This window comes from Juglans regia, chromosome 12 (assembly GCF_001411555.2).
Source record: "Juglans regia cultivar Chandler chromosome 12, Walnut 2.0, whole genome shotgun sequence".
In the NCBI taxonomy this organism is placed as follows: domain Eukaryota; kingdom Viridiplantae; phylum Streptophyta; class Magnoliopsida; order Fagales; family Juglandaceae; genus Juglans; species Juglans regia.
In genome coordinates this window covers 27,368,060-27,392,576 of record NC_049912.1, presented here as the reverse complement: position 1 = coordinate 27,392,576, position 24,517 = coordinate 27,368,060, and the positions used below count along the sequence as shown (strand labels likewise).

At 35.1% G+C, this 24,517-nt stretch overlaps 4 protein-coding genes and 1 pseudogene across 5 annotated transcripts; 3 read left to right on the top strand and 2 right to left on the bottom strand.

The window, feature by feature from the left end:
* Window positions 1–781: 781 nt before the first annotated feature.
* Window positions 782–4,196, top strand: LOC109006114 (mitochondrial arginine transporter BAC2-like). Its single transcript, XM_018985289.2, has 2 exons — window positions 782–1,538; window positions 3,349–4,196. Exons 1-2 carry the CDS (start codon window positions 1,305–1,307, stop codon window positions 4,018–4,020), a joined length of 906 nt encoding a protein of 301 aa, XP_018840834.2. The 5' UTR covers window positions 782–1,304; the 3' UTR covers window positions 4,021–4,196.
* Window positions 4,197–4,987: 791 nt separating this feature from the next.
* LOC109006100 lies at window positions 4,988–7,145 on the bottom strand (annotated as a pseudogene).
* Window positions 7,146–11,921: 4,776 nt separating this feature from the next.
* Window positions 11,922–18,515, top strand: LOC109006115 (kinesin-like protein KIN-13B). 2 transcript variants are annotated; one of them, XM_018985291.2, is made up of 12 exons: window positions 11,922–12,519; window positions 12,656–12,874; window positions 13,512–13,706; window positions 14,369–14,470; window positions 14,769–14,846; window positions 14,984–15,065; window positions 15,591–15,750; window positions 15,830–16,132; window positions 16,900–17,118; window positions 17,242–17,593; window positions 17,672–17,737; window positions 17,984–18,515. In XM_018985291.2, exons 1-12 carry the CDS (start codon window positions 12,355–12,357, stop codon window positions 18,161–18,163), a joined length of 2,121 nt encoding a protein of 706 aa, XP_018840836.2. In that variant the 5' UTR covers window positions 11,922–12,354; the 3' UTR covers window positions 18,164–18,515. The 2 variants fall into 2 exon arrangements, with proteins under 2 accessions (XP_018840836.2, XP_018840837.2); XM_018985292.2 differs by having other exon boundaries at window positions 11,923–12,519; window positions 12,659–12,874.
* Window positions 18,516–20,365: 1,850 nt separating this feature from the next.
* LOC109006101 lies at window positions 20,366–21,459 on the bottom strand. The gene has a single exon (XM_018985267.2). It carries the CDS (start codon window positions 21,174–21,176, stop codon window positions 20,550–20,552), a length of 627 nt encoding a protein of 208 aa, XP_018840812.1. The 5' UTR covers window positions 21,177–21,459; the 3' UTR covers window positions 20,366–20,549.
* A 1,271-nt stretch (window positions 21,460–22,730) lies between these two features.
* Window positions 22,731–24,078, top strand: LOC109006118 (60S ribosomal protein L37-3). Its single transcript, XM_018985295.2, has 4 exons — window positions 22,731–22,863; window positions 22,959–23,094; window positions 23,519–23,620; window positions 23,722–24,078. The coding sequence occupies exons 1-4, from the start codon at window positions 22,861–22,863 to the stop codon at window positions 23,766–23,768; spliced, it is 288 nt and encodes a 95-aa protein (XP_018840840.1). The 5' UTR covers window positions 22,731–22,860; the 3' UTR covers window positions 23,769–24,078.
* Window positions 24,079–24,517: the final 439 nt, after the last annotated feature.

The following is a 24,517-nucleotide window of genomic DNA, read 5'->3' as shown; positions in this document are numbered from 1 at the left end:
TGCCCTCGTCAAGGTGGTTTTTTTTTTTTATTCCTTAACTTCAAACAAATCATCAATCTCTCTGCCATGCATATGGGAATATTTTCTTGCATCATTCCACACTAAGGTGAATCATATTTCTCAAAAAGAAGAGGTAGTTTAACACTAGGCTCAAAGCACTCAAGACATAGAGCCAACGTGCGGTGCATCTAATTGGTCCACTTCTTGAATATTCTACTGTATAGATAACATTTCATCCATTTTTTGTTGATACTAAAAGATTTAATTTATAAAATAAGTTTAAAATTAAATTCTTTAAAGATTGTGTCATCCAAGTCAGCTTATAAATATTATTTTAACTTATTAAAAATAATTAATTGAAAATAATTATTAGATCATTTGAAAATGTTTCATCACTTTGTTAAATTATGAGAGAACCTATTAATAGATCTGACTTAAAATTAGACCTATTCAATATTTTAAAAAATAAAATAAAATTTGACCTATTAAATTAAAGAGAAGTGTTATAATCATAAATAAATTTTATAAAAATAACCTACAAACTGACATGATTTGATGTGATAAGTTAGATTATAAAGTTATTTTTATAGCTTCATACGATACATTAGATTCTTTTATAAGTAATTTTATAATATAATTTATTATATTAAATTATATCAATTTATAAATTTATTTTTAATAAAATATATTTTTTCTTAAATTAACTCACATCTCCCATAATCCAAGATATAAGACATCCATCAATTCAATTCCAACTAAAACTGGACCGAACTCCCAATAATTAGCCCCTTCCAAGGCACTTGCAATGAAATAGCGACAAGGTGGCTTTTGTTTGCTTCCTCTGTTCAAACCAACCGACGAGAAATATAAACCTCGTAGCCCTGCAAATTCTGGGAGTCGGTTGTTCATTTGCTTCCTGATTTCTTTCTTTCTTTCTATTTTCGCTATAAAAGAACCGAGGTAAATCGAGAGAAAAGCAAGAAGAAATTCAGAAATAGAAGGGACTGGATAAGATTGGTTTCTGGTATTTGGCAAGGGAGAAAAGAGCGGAACATTGGAACTCTTTTCATTCTTGCAAGGAATGAAATAAAAGATCTAGGTAGAGAGAAGGTGAGATTGAGATCACAAAAGAGAGTTCTTGTACTAGAAACCCTTGAAAGCAAAAGATATTGCTCATACACACACATACAGCCACGCAACCTCAGATCACTAATCTGATCCGTGCAAGCAAAAGGGAGCACAAGATTTGGTTAATTTCTTGGTATCAAGAAGTGAAAAAGCTGTCGTATTTGTGCAAGAATATAATGGATTTCGCACCAGAGTTTCTTGAAAGCAGTTTGGGCAGAGAATTTGTGGCTGGAGGCTTAGGAGGTGTTGCCGGAATAATATCTGGTTATCCGCTCGACACTCTCCGTGTCCGCCAACAGCACTCGAATGCGGGCTCTGCCTTTGGCATCCTTCGCAATGTCGTAACCAAGGAAGGGCCTGCGGCACTCTACAGAGGCATGGGTGCGCCATTGGCATCTATCACTTTTCAGGTATTTCCTTTCGTTGCTCATTTCCTTGTTTGATTTATCATCATATTTCAATCTCTCTTTTCGGTTTTCTTTGGATGAGTCAGTCACAAGGTAGGCACGATCCTCCATGTCTTAGATATCATTGTAGTGTTGCAGTAACTTTAAGGTATTCACATGGAGGATCGGCCACCCGATTTCTTAGAACCTCACCGATATTTGGCCACCCGTTTTCCCAACCAAGTATAGCTTATCAATCTTGTTTGGTCATAAAGATTACTTGGTTCTTAATTCTGGTTCTGCTTGTCATTTGGAAGACATTTTACTGCTAACTATTGCATTTGAAAAGGTATTACCAATTTGCTGTCAAAATATTATTGATGTGACGTTGTTTTTTATATATACCACGAATGATAAGATGCCTTCGTTTTTTTCATGAGAAATGTTCCGAAATTCGGAATCTAAAAAATATTTCGAATGAAATTTTTTTTTTTATCGAATAATTAAAAAAATATTTTTAATAATGTTATGAATTTTTTATTTTTTTTAAAAATATTTATAATGATTAAAAATATATATTATTTAAAATATTTTTTAATTCCAAATTCGGTACCCAGTACTCCTTCCTTATAGTCGAGTCATTATCAGAAATCTGGTTGGGCCCCGAAAAACCAGTCCTACATATCTCTTATCAATATTACGCATGTGATACGTGACTCCACTGGTCTTCTATGTACCTTTCATTTCTCTAAATTTCGTTTTTTTGATTCTGTGGTGGTTCCTCCTCTGGGACCCCATACCTGTCTCGTCACGAAATAAACAATAAATTCTTTCAAAAGTGGTTTTTCTTTGACTAGGAAGATGCTGCCATCGATATTGTTCAATGAAGCGCCTTACGGACGCTGGAGAATGTAATGAGATGAAATTTTTGTGAATGGTAGATAGATAATTTGAATTAATTATTTTTTGAGTTTTTAGAAAAGAAAAAAAAAATTGAATAAAAAAATTGTAAAATTAAAATATTGGTAAAATATAATTATTTAATATTATTTTTATTTTAAAATTTAAAAAAATTGATTTGTTCTTTATTTTTTGTTTGAAAATTTAAAAAAATTATAATAATTAATTTGAAAGTATTTGTATTTAAGTGATGTTTAGAAATTAAATGATATAAAGTGGGATGACATGAGATGAAATGAAAATGATTTACAAACATGCCCCATTAACCTTTTAAGGCCTCGTTTATTTTTACAACTCGTTTCAACTAGGTAGGTTTGGATAGAGAATTCAAATGAGATTTTTTTTTTTAAGTTGAATAAAATATTGTTAAATATAATTTTTTAGTATTATTTTTATTTTAAGATTTGAAAAAAATTAAATTGTATATTATATTTTTATATGGGAATTTGGTTGTAATGATGAGATAAGATGAGATGGGATAGATTAGTTTGTGTATCCAAACCCACCCTCATTTCATCCCATCTCATCTAATCATTATAATTTTTTAAAATTTTCACACAAAATAAAATAAACAATTCAACTTTTTCAAATTTTAAAATAAAAATAATATTAAAAAAATATATTGTAACAATATTTTATTCAACTTTTAACTTTAATCTGATCTCATCTCATCTTATCTGTAAAAATAAACGAGTCCTAAATCAGAGAATCTTATTAACAACGATGGTTTTTGGTTTTGTGAAAACGATAACAAACGAGGCCTAAATTAGAGAATCTTATTAATAGTGATGGTTTTTAGTTTTGTGAAAACGATATTACCATTGTCTCCACGAATGGAGTCATATATACTGACTATTCATTTTCCACTTTGCAGAATGCAATGGTTTTTCAGATCAATGCTGTCCTCTCTCGAGCATTCGACTTGTCCCTTTCTGCTAAAGATCCTCCTTCCTACAAGGGTGTTGCTCTAGGAGGATTTTGCACTGGCGCTCTTCAGAGCCTACTGCTCACTCCCGTAGAATTAGTCAAAATTCGACTTCAATTGCAGAATAACGTCTATGCGAAACTCCATCACGCAGATGCTCATGAAGGCCCCATGAGTGTTGCCAAGAGCATATTCAAAACAGAAGGTGTAAAGGGAATGTACCGAGGCCTAACCATAACTGTGCTGAGGGATGCGCCCGCTCATTGTTTGTACTTCTGGACATATGAGTATATGAGAGAGCAGCTTCACCCAGGCTGCAGAAAGAGCTGCCAAGAAAGCCTGCAAACAATGATGGTGGCAGGAGGGCTAGCAGGAGTTGCTAGCTGGGCTTGTTGCTACCCCCTGGATGTTGTAAAGACCAGACTGCAAGCACAATCCCAATCCTCTCTGCCAAAATACAGTGGCATTGTTGATTGCTTCCGCAAAAGTGTAAGAGAAGAGGGATACAGGGTGCTCTGGCGAGGATTAGGAACTGCGGTTGCTAGGGCATTTATTGTGAATGGGGGCTTATATTTATGCCTGTTTAACAATGGAAGCCTCCAAGCTGAGAATGCAATTTAGGAAATACTCTTTTTCCCAATAAAGATGGTCACTCTTGGATTGAAATTCTGTAGTTATAACATCGAGCTCACATTCCATTAACTGTTTAATAGATGTTATAGAGCTCACAATCATGTTTATCTCTCTCAATTTAGATCCTAGTAATCAAAAAATGATTCTAAGATCTAGTTTGGTCACCCTCTTTTTATTTATCAACAAAACCTATGGGAATAGTTAAAGTTTGTATTATAGGTAATTATTATTGCAACACTTCTTGACTGGTTTCATCGTATTGTATTATTTATTTTCCTAGAGTCCCTTTGAATATATCCTTGTAGAAACATCACCTGTAAGATATATGCAATTTGATCTACCAGTTTTTCTTACCACATGTTGGCAAACTTTCACGGAAGCTGCTGTATCAGATGCATAGTTCAATGAAGACTGAAGACAAAAATATAAGACACAATTATATTGCTCCATAACAAGGATCATAAAAAACAAACATTAATGCCACATTATGTATAAGAAAGATATGTTCTTACATATTTTCAGTCTCCTCCAAACATTGGGTTCCAACCCCCAAACATACCATCACTGCATCAAGAGTGTTGCATCTGCAACATCTGCGGGCAATCAAAATGCCTCTTGTAGTAAACTGTGCAACTAAAAACGTACCTATTTGCTTGGTTTGTGAAAAAAGTCCAAAACCTTATTTTCATAGACGTGTCAATCATCTTATATATTTCATTGCCGACGTCACAAATTGTCTGAGGAGCCCACTAAGATAAGTCTTCCCATGACATCGTTGCCAGGCCTTCCATTATACTCATAAATGCTTTTTGATTGATCGTTGCCAAGCCTTCCATTATACTCATAAATGCTTCTTTGAGTGGCACCTCTCAGCTACCACTCACAGACCAAAAGTACCGTGAATTTATGCTCACTACTCATCCTTCTCATGAAGTAGGGCATCAATCGTGACAATTCAATCCACCCAAATGGCTTCCAATATCTTGGCTTTAACAAATGCACAATATGGTCCCTCACCATTACTGGAATCGAGACCAGGCTTGGGTCCATAGCCAATGTAACTACGATCATCGGGTCCATAGCCACTATAACTGCGATCATCTGCTTCATTTGAGTAATTGACATGTTTGATGTAGTCACATCATTAGTATAATATCATATTGGTGCATGCTCCTGCTTCTTTAGCAATCTTTTTCTTTTGCATCAATCATTGTTGTCCCTCCTTGATACAAAATTGGTTCTTCTTGGAGCCAATTTGGGTTTGGCTATACTAAACCCACTACAATGCCATTGTAGGCCCTTGGTTAGTGTTTGTGAACTTATCTGATCAAGAATTAAGGAAACAAAAGTGGCAGATAGGATAGGAGAAAAGGGGGAAATTTAGCCTGCCTTGATCTTCATAAATTGGGATTGAGAGAGAATTTGCATAGGATACCAAAGGCTTTGGAAGAGGTTGAAGCCTAAAGCTGGCGACAATAAGAGATGTAGGAAGCTCTCTTCTTTGCCAAGATAAAGTCCTGATGTGATGGTCAGTTTGAATTTGTTTGTTGTTTTTTGAAATAACTAACAAATTACAATAACAGAGGAATTTCCTTTTCGCATTCTTGCAGATGCAGAAGCCAGTACAGCCCCATGGTTACCACTTTATTTGCATGCTAAGGTTATAACTAGAGATGACAGAGTAGGAAAAAAAATACATGGAAAAGAGCAACCAGAATAGGCAATCGAACACAACGCATATGCATGAATTTTGTCGAGTACAATGTATTTCCACAAACATAACAATATCCATTTTAAGAAACATAATCATATCATAACGATGCATTATAAGTATGGCAATTTTGGCACCAACTAATACGGATTCTCCTCTCAAACTGAATTATACAAACCACTTAATGGTAAACGACAACTGGGTTCTTCATCTAGAAGTGACCATTTGGTTTATTGTGCAGATGCAAGTTGCCACATTATTGTTCTCGAGATTTCATGAATTTATTCAAGTTCTTTTTCTGTACTCCCACAAAATCAGATTCAACACGTACCAAATTGAGATCAGATTTATGGTAAAATGAGCACAACGACGAGACGAAACACTTATCATGTTGAAGAAGAATAAAAAAAGAGTCCCATAAGCTCAACAACCTAAATTAACCTAAACACAACCATATACCTAATAACATATACGAGACAAACATTCCAGACTTCCAGTGATTCTTGAACCATTAAGCACCTTCATTTGCAAACTGTTCAATCCTGTTCTCGCTGAGATTCAGACCAGCCATGCTATCTTCCAACCCGCAGCTAGTCTCCACCAACACATGTGAATCATTATAGTGCCTAACAGCTTGGATTATACATTTGACATGCTTATAAGGGTCCGAATGCTAAAAAATCTCCGACCCTACGAACACACCGTCGCAACCCAATTGCATCATGAGTGCCGCATTCGCTGGAGTCACAATTCCTCCGGCTGCAAATTGCACCACTAGCAGTCTGCCCATTTACTTGGTTTGCGCCACGAGATCAAACGGCGTCGCTATCTTGTTCATCCATGTTATTCAAAATCCTTACCTGACCCATTATTGTTCTCAAGTTCTTCACAGTCTCTGCAATATTTCCAGATCCTGATAAATCCCCTCGAGTCCTAATTGTCGCTGCCCCTTCTCTTATTCTCCTTAACACTTCCCCAAGAATCTAATACCCACAAAGAAATGGGTAGCGAAAGTTATGCTTGTTAATGAAGTTTTCCTCGTCTGCAAGAGCAAGAGCTTCACTCTCGTTGATGTAATCGACCCCAATGGATTCGAGGATTGGGCTTTGACGAAATGATCTACACGGGCTCTGGCCATTACAGGGATCGAGACAGAGCATTTGATTTCGTTGATCAGGGACGGGTCGGGCATGTGGAAAATACCTTGGTGGAGAGGCTCCGATACAATAAGACAGCAAGCGCTGGCTTCTTCGGCGATCTTGGCTTGATCGGCGTTTGTGACTTCGAGAATGACCCCGCTGGGCAGCATCTGGGTTAGTCCAGCTTTGAGCGAAAATGGGTTCTTCTTGGAGTCAGTGATGGCGCTGTTGTTGTAGACCGTGACGGCGCCGTCTTCAGCCATTGCACTATTGCTTGTGAATTTGTTTGGATGAAGCAGAAACCAATAAGGACGTTAACCAATGGTCCGATATGATGCAAAACACTCGCTGCTGCTGAATTGGCTCGAAGGAGAATCTATATTGGAATGGGGGATGGAAGGTTGGACTTCGGGTGATTTCGAGAAATTACGATGAGGTGAGTCGGTGGATTATCAAAAGCGCAAAAACTTATGGATTCCCTCCCAACATTAGAAAAAACGAAAGTAATGATATCACAATGTATTGCACAATATATTACATAATAATATTATAAAATAATATTATTTTTATAAAATATTTTATAAAAATATCATTCATTTAAAATATAATTATATAAAATATTGTATAAAAATTATTTTTTAAAACAAAAATTAACTATCACGACAGTGTCCGATTGGTTTATATATATATATTTATTATATATATAAATTTTTTAATAATTAAGAAATTGTTTTTTTAATAATATTATAATTTTTTTAAAAAAAATATGTTTACGAATATAAAAAAAATAAATAACAAAATTAATTTTTTTTTTATATTTTTTATTTTATACTCTTATCGGACCCGTCTCGTGCTAGCACTGCTCTTATAACAAAAATAGTGAATGAGATGAAAGTAGTCAAAATGTCAGCTATAGTATTTATCCAAATTTTATCAGTTAAATTAATAATTTATTATTATTTTGTCACCAAACGACTAGAGATTTTATTACTTTTTTTGGATTTTTTTTTTTGTCACCAAACAACTAGAGATTTTCTCTTAATACTGTAGCGACATCATTTGATTTTTTAGAATTATTTCATCCAATCTAATCCTATTTTTTTCTTTATCCATTCAAAATAATTTAAGTAAAATATTAATTATTTCATCCAACTAAACAATTGAAAATATGATTATTTCATTTGACCAATAATTTAATTAAAATAAATGAAACAAATTTATGTTATTAAATATAAAATTATCGAAAAAGTGCATGTTATAAATTATGAGAATTAACACAACATATATTTTATTTGATTAAAAATTAAAATATAACCGTTAGATCATAACCATTAGATGAAAATAAATTAGATAATAAATAATAAATAATTCATAAATAAATAATAATTTATTATTATATATAATTTAAATGGATAATCTAATATAGAATTAAGTTTTGAGTGGGATAGAGAAAATATTAAAAGTGTGATGTTAGACAAATTTTAACTAATGGAATGGAAAATCTGATAGCCTGATACTAATGCCCTTAAAATAATAAAATGAAGGCATCTTACATGTTTGTAAGCACGCCGATGCTAAAAAATTACATGTTTGAGTAGGAATCTAGGATGTTTTGGACCTTTGGTGTTAATAAAATATATTAAATATATGAGTATTGTTACATATAATCGTAGAGTCATTTTAAAGAAGAGTATGGTCTTCTATTAAATTTTTTTTTTTTTTACTTGGGTTCCGTATTTATTTATTTTTTTCAAAGTGATTGTGAGGCGCTTACATACTCACGATTGTAACTATTATTTTTCTTAAAATAAACATTTTTGCTTAATTATATGTATCAATGAATTCATTATTTAGACCAGATTCATCTAGGTCCTCTATAAGTATACCTATAAAACCAAATTCTATTAATCAGGAAGATTATATGAAGAAATTTATGGACCCAACTCATCTCATAAAATCTATTCTACAAGAGAAGACTATTTATTCCTTATAAACATGTATAATACATTGTCTACAAGTAATGTGAGATTATTCCTCAACACCTTCTCTCACGTGTAGACCAATATTTTTCTTGGTCCTTGTCACGAGGTACATAGTGTGGACCCCCATTCGTTTTATGACAGACTCTGATGTCATGAAAAAATTCATGATTCTTACTTATCTCATAAAACTAATTCAATAAGAGAAAATTGATCATTTCTTATAAACATATCCAATACATTGTCTATAGGCAATGTGAAATTATTCTTCAACACCCTCCCTCCCATGCATCTCAGTATTTTTTTTTTGTCCTTGTCACTCAATAAGTAGTGTGAGCCCTCATTTGTCATGTAGCAGACGTTGATACTATGGAGAAATTCATAAGCTTAACTCATATCATAAAACCAGTTCTACAATAGATGATTGTTTATTCTTTATAAGTATGTCTAAGACATTGTCCACATACAATGCGAGATTATTCTTCAACATTATAGTATACTAAATATATAAATAAATTAACAAGACTGAATAAATCCTCATGTCCCAAAAAACCAATCAGATATGCAAGATATCTACTCTCTTAAAAAAATATTATTTCTGACTAATTATTTGATTAAAATTACAAAAAAATTATTAGTTTAAACAATAATTATGAATAACTACAATTGTTGGCTAAATATGTTATTAAACAGCATATAGAGCAAAAATATTATTTCATATACATTGGATTAGTGGACTAAATGCTTTTGCATGTATTACTTTGCTTAAGAGATAAACGTCATTATAAGTTTAATGAATCATTACTTAATTGGTATGGTAGAATCAAGTCTATACTAAGACTCTGTTTATTTTAACTGTTGCTCTAATTATTTTCTTTCATTATATGATACTAATATTCTACATGTATTATTGTTAAATGTTAAAAATTATTTTCTTTCATTATATGACACTAATATTCTACATGTATTATTGTTAAATGTTAAAAATAATAGTTATCATATGATGAAATGGTCACATTATTTACCTGTAGCTTACAAAATTTATTATAAACTCATGAAAACTATACTGGAACCACAAATTCTTATTATCAGCCCTAAATCATGGATAAAAATATTAAACTATGCGTTCAATAACAAATTACAATAAAAATATGTCATAAATCTGAATGTAATTCATGTATTTAATTTCAACTATCCTTATTTTTTTTAAATATTCTCTTATACGAAGAATATAACTACTCTTTTATTATAAGCTCAAGATAATCATGATAGTATTACGTGCACAATTATAAATTTAATATAAAATATTCATTTATCTCTTAGGCCCCGTTTGGATAGTAAAAGTGTTTTATTTTATTTTATCTCATCATTATAATTTTTTCAAATTTTCATACAAAATATAATAAACAATTCAATTTTTTCAAATATCAAAATAATAATAATATCAATAAATAATATTTTATTCAACTTTCATCTTAACTCACCTTAATGTTTTTATTCAACTAAATAAAATAATCAACTATATGTTTAATCTTTCGATTTTTCAATCGTCCATATTGAACACAGTGATGAAAACTTTAATATATGCAAATTCTATCATATTTTCATTTAATAAACAAAAGCTCATTTTTCAAACACAGTTCAACAAAGAACCATAATTTTTAATTATTTGGAATTAGCTCAAACGGGTTGAAATTGGCTAGAATTGATTGAAGAAATAGATTATGTAAGCGATTAAAAAATGCACTAAAATCAATTCAAGTTTTGATTGAATTAAACTATTTTATCGAGCTATGCTAGCTTAGCCCTCTCTGAATTAAGTAATAATAGGGTTCAATTTCTTGAGACCAAACTCTCTTTTATTTCTATATTATTTGAGAAAAACTACATTTGGTACCACCAAATTTCTCTATTTATATCATAAACCACTAAAACTGAAAATTGGCACTATAAATTATGAAATGTCAATAATTCGAATTACTAGTTTAAGACATGGTTGTAGATATTAATGCATCACATGTATTATTTTTCATCAATCTTAATGATGATAAATCTTTTTTTTTTCCTTTAAGTAGTGTTAGATTTAGTCTTAAGATGGTTAAAAAGTTGAATAAAATATTTTTATAAAATATCTTTTAATATTATTTTTATTTTAAAATTTTAAAAAAATTAAATTATTTATTTTATTTTGTATAAAAATTTAAAAAAATTATATTAATGAGATGATAAGTTTTCAAAGTTTAGGATAAGTAAATCAGCAAACCAGGCCGACTTCTAATCAAATCGTGATATAAAAGCATTGGACTTTACATCAAGAAATACAAAATACTATCTATGGGGAGTGACAATCATAGGATCTCGAAGTCCATTGACGCCAATGGGCCCAATGGCCTAGAAGTTCATCAAATAGACCGTAAATGGCGGGGCTAGGAAGCGCTATTAAAATTAAAGAAAAATGTTATTCATCGTTTTAATTTTTATTATTTTTATTGTTATTTAATGATATAATATTAGATGATAGATTTATAAATAAAATATAATAAATAATTTTTAATTATTTAATACTATATTATGAAATAATGAAAAGATAATGATAATTAAGGCTTCGTTTGGATTTTAAACTAATCTCAACTCATCTTAACTCATCATTACAACTTTTTCAAATTCTAATATAAAATATAATAAACAATTCAATTTTTTTAAATCTCAAAATAATAATAATATTAAAAAATAATATTCTAATAATATTTTATCATCTCAACTCAACTCAACTCAACTCACTCCAACATCCAAACACAACCTAAGATGATGAATATATATTTTCAAAATTGAAAACCCGGAGAGAATATGATTACTTGCGTATGCCTGGTAAAAGAAAAGAGAATAAAAAAGTTTCGAATGGAAAGGGTCCTAACAAAAACCTACACGTCGTTTTTCTATCCATCTGGCAACACCCCTACTTGAATGTGTACACGTGTGTAACACTCCCTGCACGAGCTACGTAGATCGTCCGTCGTCGTCTTCCAAACTCAAAAAAATTCAAAGGCGCTCTCTCTCTCTCTCTCTCTCCGCTCTCGGCTATCCTATATCCTTGGCTTTACGCTTATAACTCTCTCTCATAATCGTACACCACACCGTCCTCTATTTTCTGCTAATTTTATTAACATTTTGTTTTTTTTTTGGAAAAACAAAACAGAGCTCAGAGAAACTGCTGCTGCTCCTTCTTCTTCTGCTAACTTTGTCTCCGAGATTTCCTTGCATTTTCGTGGTCCTTACTCTCGGACATTAATCTCTGCTGAAGGTTGATTATTCAGATAGACGGAGAGCTGACAGAGAAAGTGTAAGCCCGATTCGGTTATTCAATCGGATTTTACGGTCGGAAAGTCCGATCGCTGCTCGAATCGGGTTTTAGACAGAGAAAGTGATTCCAAGAGAGGAAGAGAGGGGCTCTGACCCGGCATTTCGATCGGAGGTTGTATCGAGTTTTAGAGAGATGAACGGGGTGGGGAGGCAGGGGCAGAGATCTGGTGCGGCTGGGGTGCACCACCAACGTCAGTACTCGGACAACTTTCTGGAGACTTCCTCCAATGGCCGCTGGCTCCAATCTGCTGGTCTTCAGCATCTCAATTCCTCCAGCCCTTCTGTTCCTCCTCTTCAGGTTCTCCCCCATCTTTCTGTTTCGTTCCTAATGGAAATCTACCGAAAACACTAGCACAGCTATACAAATATTCCTCAATCTGCAATTCTAGATCTCGTCCCTTTGATTGTGTTCAATTTGTGCTATTGAATTAAAGCAGGACTATGGGCCATATGGTGGTACCGGTGGAGGCGGGCAGGGGTCGAGGATGTATAGGAATGCGCAGAGTGGATTCGCCGGTGCAAATGAGTTTTACTTGGAGCCTTCAACGCCTACGGGTAATTCTCGGTCGAGGAAGACTGGCGAAAACTCGCCAAGTGAGTTCAGTCCTGGACTCTTGGATCTGCATTCTTTCGATACCGAGCTTCTTCCAGAGGTGGGTCTCTTGTCAATTTCGACAATGACTTGATTTTTTATGCAGTTAAAAGTGGTGATGTGTAGTTGGCATGCCCATTAGGCGGCACCGTGCTTTTGATGAACTCATGTTCTGGTTCTTTCTATGGCAGGTTACTAGGACGAACTTACGTGATAATTCAATTTTCAATATCTTAACTTGTGTTAACCTTGAAGTTTTTTATTTAAAATTCACATGCCTGGGCTCCTGTCAAATGTCAACGCAATACTTTCCATGGTTTTCATTTGTGAAGAAGAAGAAATGGTTTCATTCTTACTTGGATTATTCAAATTATAGTTCAAACTTTTTACCATTCTATGGCTGTGACGGGCTTTTTTCCCCGTCTATCGTTTTTTTGGAAGGCACTTTTTGTTGATTGGGATCTGCAGAATAATGACAATATATAATGCATATGGATAATAATGGATGCGGAAAAGTTTGTACACCTTAGTACGTGCCAAACTATTCTATATGAAGTTGATTATGTATGCAATTTGGAATGGGAAGTCATTATGGGATAAGAAGTGTAGCTTTTTTCCTTCTTATTATTTTTCTATTAATAATAGAAATGGCTCAGTATGCTTAGCTCTGCTGATGTTGTAATCTATTTTGTGGGTAGGTGCCAATCTCTGGTCTCTATGATGGTACTTCTATGTATCATCCTGTTCGTGGCAGGAGCTTTGATGACTCTGATCCCTACATCTCAAACAACAGACAAACCAGCAGAACTCATGTTTTGCCGGAAAACAATGTCATGAAAACCTTTTCTGCGGATAAAGAGAAATCCAGTTCTGTAGCAAAGATAAAAGTTGTGGTGTGTTCTTTCTATTCCTTTCACTTTTAACTCTAATATTGTCTTTTTTAATTAATACGGGTGAATAGAGTTGTTTATCTTAAAGAATGCAATGTTTGAAATACTCAGACTCTACAGCTATGTTTGGTTTCAGAGAATTTAAAAATCTTTAAAAATATTTTCCCCTTGCAATCCAAATCTTATTGAGCTACTTTATTTCATTTGATTACTCGTGCTTATTCAAAAGCATTGTTGTTTTTAGGATCTGTTTTTATTTTTTATTTTTAAAAATCATCTCTCATTTTATTTTAATCTAATCATTCTCTTTGGCTTTTGTTGGAAAAGCACAAAAACCAAATTAACTTCTCATTCTACCTATTCACTTTCATAAAAACCAATACAAAACACATTTCAACAATTTTCGTTCAATCAGCTTTTCATTCTTCGTACCCTCTTTCACAAAATCTAGTACAAAACGCATTTCAATTATTTTTTTTTTCAAGAATTGTGGAAAAGCAGAGAAATTCACACTAACGAACATGCCTCATGCTTTTGACTGTATCTCATTATTGAAACAACTTGCTTTGCAAAAGGAACTGTCCTTTCTTTTCGGACCTGTTTAATTAACATGGGTTCATTATCTTGCTCTTATTCTAAGATTTGCTTCCATGCTCTGACTGCAGGTGCGCAAGAGACCACTTAATAAGAAGGAATTAGCAAAGAATGAGGAAGACATTATAGAGACGCATTCTAATTCTCTAACAGTTTATGAGACTAAACTTAAGGTAAGTCAGTACTGATAAAATGCTACTGATAAAATCTAATAGCATTTTTAATTCTCTTTTTTGTTAGAAAGACTACACTACGCAAAATAATTAAAAAAATGCTTCCCATCATATGCAGGCCTTATTATGATGATGTGTTCAAAACATACATAGCAAATTAGATTCAAAGTAAAAGAATATGATCCGGTTTCTAAGTGAAAGATACTAAGCTGTAGATACAGTTAGCAGATAGAATTCCATGCTTCTCATAATAATTTTGATGTTGTATGTTCTTAGAATCATCCTGAATGTTCTGTAGGTTGACCTCACAGAATATGTGGAGAAGCATGAATTTTGTTTTGATGCTGTGCTGAATGAAGAGGTCTCAAACGATGAGGTTAGTATTACAATAAAACTACTAGAATGAAAAATAAGTATAGAACATGAACAAATTAACCAATTGAGTTGGCAGAAGAAAGACATGCGAGCATGGCTTCAGATGATTCAATTTGAACTTTTCATTTTCCTTTCTAGGTGTATCGTGAGACAGTGGAACCCATAGTTCCAATAATTTTTCAACGCACAAAAGCAACTTGCTTTGCATATGGGCAAACAGGTGAATAACTGTCTCCCAAACCTCACTAGATGCAGTTACAGATCTTTTGGATTACTCCGTTTCATAATTATTCCATGCTTGTTTGATTATTAGACTTGCTCCCAAGTAATATAAGTTCTCTATTCTGAGTTGTTTTGGAATCGTTTTCACTTTATCTTTTAAGCGTTCTACGAAGATTTGCATGCTTTTTACCTTGAATCTTTCATAATTCAACGACTATTAAAACAATATCATATTTGTAGCTTGCCGATGATCAACATGAATGAAAACATAGACCACTTTGCTTTGTCATACTATATATATTTTCTTAATGTGTTTTGATTTCAGTATGTGGTGATTGGCGAGTCACCGTCAGCTCGCTTCATGACAAAGTAGAATGGCTTTTGTATGTTTGTCTTTTCTTTAGGGCAATAAAATGTTTATATCGTGCGCTTGTGCTCGCTTGAACCATAAAATCATCTTGATGGTCTCTTGTAATAAAAGCTCCTCTAGAAAAGCTTGTGATTGTTTCTATGCTTTTTCCAGGGAGTGGAAAAACTTATACAATGAAGCCATTACCCCTTAAAGCATCACGTGACATCTTGAGGTTGATGCATCATACTTACCGTAATCAAGGATTTCAGTTGCTTGTAAGCTTCTTTGAGATATATGGAGGGAAACTTTTTGATCTTCTCAATGATCGGAAGTAAGTTATATTAGCCTTTCATTTAGTTAACTTTTGCAATTTCAAAGGTCGCTTCAAATTTAAAGCTTTCATATTATAGAAAACTTTGCATAAGAGAGGATGGGAGGCAGCAAGTTTGCATTGTCGGTTTGCAAGAGTACAGCGTATCAGATGTGGAAACAATTAAGGAACTCATTGAGAAAGGAAGTGCCACAAGAAGTACCGGAACAACTGGTGCAAATGAAGAATCCTCCCGTTCACATGCCATACTTCAGCTTTCTATAAAGAGGTCTGTTGATGGCAGTGAATCAAAACCACCTCGTGTTGTTGGAAAGCTCTCGTTTATAGATCTTGCTGGAAGTGAACGTGGTGCAGACACTACAGATAATGACAAACAGACAAGGTATGGATCTTTTGGGGCTTCCCCATTGGAAGGAACCCTGAAAAAAATAGGTTTATGCCACTGTTTATGGTGAGCACACCTTATTTGTTAGTAAAAGGCAAAAGAATAGTTTGCTTAATGCACTACTCCGTAGGTATGGTTCATTTTCAATCCTAGAAGAAAGCTAAGATATCTGTTGCATTGTTTGATAATATTTCTTATTATGATGTGTATAGATTACTATTTCGTATGTGACATGTAGGAGATCCGGCTACTTCATTATCCACACTCATTGAGTGACTATACATACGGGCATTTAAAAATGAATGTGTAGAAAAATTTGCATTGAAATGAAATAATTCAATGGGGAAATAAAATCTGACGACACTAGTTTAATTCAGTGTCAAGGATTTATATTATTTTATCATTGGCCATTATTTGGTGCATCAGATTGTCTGTATCGACATGGGGAGATATGAGTACCAAAGGAGGTTTCAATGCTTATATTTGTAGCAACTAGAGCTCACATCCAATCCAGCGTTTCTCTAGCATTTGTTTTGTGTGTGTGTGTGTGTGTGTACCTATATTTATGAGCAAAGGAAAAGGAAATAGTACAGATCTCAAAGGAAAAACAAATTCAGGGGGGATTAAAACAGTATCCCGGATGGAAGATCTGAGGTGAGAATGTGTTCTGTAATGTTGTTGGATGCGGCCATTTGTCATATTATGCTATATATGCCATTTCTTGATTTGCTTGTTAATTAGCCGTTTCAAAATATATGATGCAGAATAGAAGGTGCTGAGATCAATAAGAGCTTACTTGCACTGAAGGAATGCATTAGAGCTCTTGACAATGACCAGAATCATATTCCTTTCAGAGGCAGTAAATTAACAGAAGTGTTGAGGGATTCATTTGTTGGGGACTCGCGCACTGTGATGATATCATGCATATCACCAAGCTCAGGGTCATGTGAACATACTCTGAACACATTAAGATATGCTGACAGGTGAAATTACCTATTTCAGTCGAAGTAAAATTTCCCAGTATTGATTATTGCTTGTTTAAGCAACCCCCACCCCCTTAACATAAAATATGCTAATGTTTATCTACCTATAAAAATCGTACTCAGAGTGAAGAGTCTTTCGAAGGGAAACAATCCTAAGAAGGATATATCATCATCAACCTTCAACCTTAAGGAATCAACTGCTGTACCCTTGTCTTCAGTTCCTGCATCCAACTTTGAGGATGATGTATCTGACTCATCGCCGGAACAAACTGAAAGGGATGATTTTGAGGAACCTGAAGGGCGCTATCAGCAAGGAAAACCTTTATGGAAGAAGAATGGGAAGCTAGATCCATACAATCTCTCTACTTCAGAGGACAAACTAAGGAAACCCAATGGTCAGACTAAATGGAAGGACCTGCCAAAATTTGAATCCAAGAACGCACATTCTGATGATGATCTGAATGCCCTCTTACGGGTAAAAACAGTAAATATTTTTTAATTGAATATATGGATAAGCCAACCTTATGGACAGCTAAAGCTTGTATGTCTTCAGGAGGAGGAAGATCTTGTAAATGCTCACCGAAAACAAGTGGAGGATACTATGAATATTGTTAGAGAGGTATGTGATTTGGTCAACTCATCCTTCAAGGTTCTTATTTTAGTATCATGATTGACCATTAAGCCATTACTTTAGAATCTCCACAATGTGATCATATCGCCACAAGATATGCCATGCTTCAATTTGTCATGGATAACTGACGCAAAGACTTAGATCTTTGCACAAGTTTGCATCTGCTATAATTGTTCCTTGTGGGAAATGCTATATCAATTCAATTTTTGTATGTGTTTCATCTACATTTAACAGGAGATGAACCTGCTGGTTGAGGCTGACCAACCTGGGAATCAACTGGATGATTATATTTCTAGATTGAACTCCATTCTAACTCAAAAGGCTGCAGGCATCCTGCAATTACAAAACCGTTTGGCTCATTTTCAGAAGCGTTTGAAGGAGCATAATGTTTTAGTATCTACTTGTGGTTACTAATTCCATTCGGAAGGGGAAATGCTAGTAAATCCTACTGGGTTATGCCTTTATTTTATTTTATTTTATTTTAATTGGAGCGTTATTTGATGTGACTTCTCATGTTGCAGTATGGTGGATTATTCATTACTCCATCCGTATCTTTGGTAATGTTTGCTGGATTTGAGGGTTGGAGTTTTCTTTTGATTCGATAGTACATTATTGACATAATTCTTTTCTCCCCATAATCAAGCTATAGACAAAACTATTGGATTCATATGTAAAAATTTGCGGCATTGTAATTTGAAAATTAATTGAATAGTTCTTGTTGGACTACCTACTGCTTGTTTTCCAGTGAAGGATTCCATTGAATGAACTACTGTGATGTTTCCTTTCTGTGTTTTGCAAAGTTATATATAACTAATGGGATTACAATTAGTTATAATCATTGGGAGCAACGTTTAAGAATAGAGCCATTTGGGATGGGGTGATGGAGAAGATAGAGAAAAGGTTGGCTGGATGGAAACGAGTATATTTATCAAAAGGGGGTCGCCTCACTCTTATTAAGAGTACACTCACTAACCTTCCCACATACTTTCTATCCTTATTTCCTATGCCTGCAGGGGTGGTAAATAGGATGGAGAAACTTTTTAGGGCATTCTTATGGGGAGGCATGGGGGAGGAGAAGAAATTTCATCTGGTCAGATGGAAAACAGTTTGTGTCTCAGTTGTGAATGGAGGTTTGGGAGTGTGTAACTTGAGAACTTTAATAAAGTTTTATTGGAAAAATAGTTTTGGAGATATTACTTGGAGGAGGGAGCATTGTGGAAGGAAACTGTTGATGCTAGATATGGCGTCGCTAGGGGAGGGTGGTGTTCCAACGAAATAAGAGGGGGATACGGTGTGGGTTTATGGAAGTTTATAAGGAAGGGGTGGCCATGCTTCGCAAATCAAATATGTTTTGTAATTGGTGAGGGCAATCGAATAAGTTTTTTACGGGACATGTGGTGTGGAGATCAAACTTTGGAAAGAGCTTTTCCGGCACTATATCGTATTGCAGTTAATAAGGAGGCGTCAGTAGCGGAAGTGCGACTATTTTCTCATGGCTCGTATCAGTGGAACATTCTTTTTAGTAGAGATTTACATGACTGGGAATTATCTATTGTTGCAGATTTTTTCAGATTACTATATTCTACACGGATCCCTATAGCACAACATGATCGTTTGAAATGGAGATCTAACAATCACAAGTTATGCACGGTGAAGGCATATTATAACATCTTGACATTTCAAGATAATACTCCGTTTTCCTGGAAGAATATATAGAGGTCTCGTGTGCCTTCTAGAGTAGCTTTTTTTGTTTGGAGCGCCATCCTTGAGAAGATATTGACCACGGATAACTTGAGAAAAAAAAGATGTGTAGTCATGGACTGGTGCTACATGTGTAGAAAGAATGGAGAATCGGTGAACCATCTCTTACTACATTGTGAGGTAGCAAGGGCATTGTGGGATGAGATTTTTTAAAGGGTTGATTTAGCTTGGGTTATGCCTATGAGAGTGATGGATCTGTTGGGTTGTTGGAGGAAGATGCACTGTTGTCATCAAGTGGCAATGGTATGGAAGATGATTCCGTCGTGCATCATGTGGTGTATTTGGACGGAAAGGAATGCGCGCTGCTTTGAAGATAAGGAACGCACACTGGCCGAGTTGAAGAAATATTTGTTTCACACATTATTGTCTTGGCTTTCCGCCATTGTATTGCAGGGGGCAATGTTCATGATTTTTTGTCTTTAATCTATCGCACGTAGAATGTAATTAGGTGTTCTTTCGTATACTTCCTGTGTACATGGGCTATACTTATTTCACTCATATATATAATATTGATCTTTTACTTATAAAAAAAAAAAGGGATTACAAGCTGTTGGGCATGCCTCTGCCTGGGGTATTCTGCAGCGCAAGCTTTACCAAAGACATGAGGACGCCTTCGTCGTTTGCAGGGAACAGAACAATGCTAAAAAGACGATGATTTAATAGTATGTTATGTTCATGAGTTATGGAAATATGAAAGCAGACGACAGAGCAGCTTGTGTGTCTGAACTTGATTCGAGTTCGATTCATTTAACAATCGTGAAAATACACGAGATTATATTTCATTTAAATGACAAGTGGAATAACTCTCACTTCACTTCATGAAATATTTATTTTGTCCAGCCAGCGCCGGCAACAAGACAAACTCAAGCAAATGGCAATAAAGTTTGATTTATTAAGAAATATTGTCAACAGAGCTGGAAACCCAAGAACACGATACATGCAGAAGGAAATGAAAGAAAATAAAACGATATTAAAAAGAAAAACACAAAAACAGATCCGAGTACACAGTGAATGAGTCATGACTAGATCGTATAGTCATCTAGAACCTAATATTGGAGCCAAGTCTCTCCTCTTCGAATTGTTGAGAGTAAATGTCCATGAAGAACTTGTCGACAAGATCTAGATAAACAGGACTTGTGAGGCGAGAATAGTAGTGGAGCGCCTCTTCTACGTCCAGCACTTGTTCTACATCTCCTGCCTCCATCATCTCCAAATCTTTCATCTTTTGTGCTGTTAATCCATGGCCTTCTCCTCCATTCGTTTTCTTCGAGCATGACTCTTCCCTCTTGCCTATTTGGGAACGTTCTTTATTGGTTTTCTTCTCTTTTTCCTGCTGTTTGCTCTTGGCAGTTGGACTTTGCTTTGCCAACTTCACGAAGTTTCCACTACGTGCATTTTCAGTACCCTTCCTGGGCTCTTTTGAAGCCATTATACTACTGCTGTAACTCTCCTTCACCTTGTCTAGATTGGCCTCCAATTCATCAAAGAAACTCATGTAGAATTGATCTTTTTGATAATCTTTTCGGTTGGGGCTGCCACGAGTCCAGGGATTGAAGGAAGGGAGCTTGGGAAGCTTTTGATATCTGTCAAAGAATAAAGACTTGAATTTTTGGAGAGTATTGCAAAAGAGGATCTTGGTTTTGCGAATGGTTTCTCTAAGCAGCATTTTCTCGCACTGAGGTGTTATTTGTACGTAGGCTTCTTAATTTATTGCTCAGTGTCTGCAAGAAAAGATGCAACTCCGATCTGTTTGGGTGCTTGCTTTCTTCTCCTGATTTTTCTTCCAGCATCAACATCAGGAAGATACACAGTTCATGTTTCTTTGGGTACCCAAGAGAAAAAGGCAATGGAGTCCAGAGAGAACATTGTCTTCTGTTTTTGGCTTCTTCTATCTTTTTGTCCGTGCCCTTCTATATTCTCTTTGTCTCTCTCTCTAAACCCTCATGAGCTTTTTGACTATTTAATCACAAATCACAGGGCCAGAGCGTTACAAGCCTTCAGCCGGCACAGGGAGTCCGTCCTTCAAACAGTGCTTAAATGAGAACACACGAAGTGGATTGATTCTATGCGTCCAAAAGACATTATAAAACTAAATTATGAGTTGTTTTGTTTGAATGTAGTTGTCTAAAGTGCTGTGGCATTCATTAAGATGCAAAGGTAAAAGGTAGTGGGTCGGCAAAAGCATAAATCCTTGCTTTCAACCCTCCAACCACTACGTAATTATCATTATACAACATTGATCTTTAGACCATGGGACCAAAAACCAAACGGTCCAATGGTAGTATACACTGTTGTACTATACTAGAACCTCCTCTTGGAGCTAGCAAATTAAAAATCATCCTTTTCAATTAGCAAAATTAATATTCCAAGATTAACACACTTTTCAAGGGATGATCAGGACCTTTAATTGATCATGATCTCTTGTATAAGGGTTGTAGGTAGGTGAAAATTACTCATTGCATTGAAGAAAAGAGTTTGATGGTCCCGAAGCTAATGAGGCTGGTACAAGAGCTGTTTGATACAAAGGATAAGGTCCAATCCATTTCCCCTATATATAGTCAAGTCACTTTCTCACAGTTGCTATGTTAAATACCTCCCACCAACCTCATACATGATTTCACTGAAAGATCTAAAGGGTCTGTCTCATTCGATCATATATAGCGTGTAATTTCCACCGGATCTTAGAAACTCAACCCGCAAAGTTAGCTAAGCTCGTGTATAGCCTATAGCCTGTCTTCCAGGGCTGCAAGCAAAACTCGAACTGGTAAGAGGGCTTAGCAGTCTCAGCTGCATAATCAGTACGTTGGTTCTGCAATTAATCCTGCCATCTTGGTGAACCAATAAAATCAGATTTTATACTTGTGTTGTTTGTTTTGTAACGAGGATGTTGTAACAGCCAAGGAAATGTCATTGGAGTTTTTCAATGAGAAAATGACTAGTGTTGTCTTTTCAGCAGATTGGAACCTGTAATGTCGCAGCAAAAGAAATAAAATGCCTTGGAAGAATTAATTCTATCGACAGAATGGGTTGAAGTTCATGCCTATTCTCACCACGCCCACTCCTAATTTCCCACTTAAAACGACACGTCGTTTATATGAATTCACTTTGGTCTCCACAAACAAACTCTCGGGACATTCAGGCCCAGCCTATCAATACCTAAGGCCCATCTTCGGCCCAAACACAAACACAAATCTGACCACAACATGCCGCTCAGGTTCACCACCAACCCAATTGCCCTAAAAAACCCTAAAGAACTCATATAAATACTCTCCTCTTCGTAGCCCCATGGTCCTTTAGCCTAAACAGACCTCCTCTCACTCTGCTAGGGTTCTGCATCTGCATCGGCTCCAATGGTAAGCCATTTCCCTGGATCTAATTAAATGTTGACCTATACACACAAAGGAATCTGTATATGTTATGATTCGTGTATGAATATATATGTATATAGGGAAAGGGAACGGGGAGCTTTGGAAAGAGGAGGAACAAGACCCACACCCTGTGCGTTAGGTGTGGCCGCCGCAGCTTCCATCTTCAGAAGAGTCGCTGCTCCGCCTGTGCCTACCCTGCCGCCCGCAAGAGGACATGTATGCCCCTCTCTCTTAGACATAAGTATATATTTGTATCTGTTTGGATTTTTGTTTTATATGGATTGTTTAGAATTGTTACTGATTCATCTGTTCTTGTGGGTTCGTGTCTACGGTGAATTTAACGTATTGGGTTGCCGTTGTTGTTGGTCTGTTTTTTTCATTGCTGTTGGCTGTAGCTTGAGTTAAATGAAATTCTGTTCTTTGGTCATTATGTTATTGATCAATTGATTAATTTGTGAATGTTCGCTGACTGAAATGAGATTTTAGGTTTTTCGTGTGTGCGAAGTAGAGGAGGAATTGGGGATTATGTTGTTTCTTCTTCGGTTTCACTGAAAATAATGTTTTTTTTTTTTGGTAAAGATATTTTTTGTTGGTTTTTGGGCAATAATGATGCTTTTTTTGGTTATCTCGTTTGATTTAGATAACTGGAGTGTGAAGGCGATCCGAAGGAAGACTACTGGAACTGGAAGAATGAGGTACCTCCGCCATGTGCCCCGCAGATTCAAGAGCGGCTTCAGAGAGGGTATGCTAATTTTCCCTTTATCTTGAGTCATTTGGTTTTATTTGCCCCATTAGTAGGTTATGATTTTTCGTGTGTTGATCTTTTGTTTGTGTATTTTTTAGGTACTCAAGCGGCACCAAGGAAGAAGGGATCAGCTTCTACTGCTTAAGGCATTATTGGAGAGTGTTCTTGATTGTAATTTGGGCACACCAAGTTACATTTTTTTAGATGGAGTTTTGTGCGTTGTGACTGATTATCGTGATAAAAGCAATATTTGATGGGTAGGTGTTATAATCTTTTTAATGAACGAGTTGTTTTGATTTTGCTTAGTACGAAGCCTCCTTTAATTTTGGACAAGAATGGACAATCCTATAGATGTTTCATCTTTGATTACATCCTATTTCAGTGAAGTCTGAATTTTGTTTTGGTTGACATGTCTAGGAGGATTAAGAGAGGTATCTATCATTTTGTCTTGCAAATTAGATGTCTTATGGAATGCTTTTCTTTCTGTTCTGATAAGCTTATGGAATGCATTTCGATGCTATCGTATAGTTCTATTATAGCTGCTGCAATTATTAATCAATTTGATGGTGAAATATCCAGTCTAATTTCTTAGAGGAAATGACTAGAATGGTGGAAGCTACTGTTGGTGGGGATTACATGGACTGATAAGATACCATGTGAGCTGCTGCCGAAGTAGTTTCTTAATTCAACCTTTGGGTGTTTGGTTTCTTCTTTTTCTGAGTTCTAGAGGGTTTGGTCATGTTCGGAATTCACCTGGTGCCTGAAATTACAAGGCATTTCTTTTACTAAAAACGAAAGATTTGCTTCATAATTTGGCGAATGGCGAGGAGTTGTGTTTTTCAAGCTCAGGGTTGCCAAAAGTAAATGTGTTCAGTATCAGTTGTTTTTCAACTT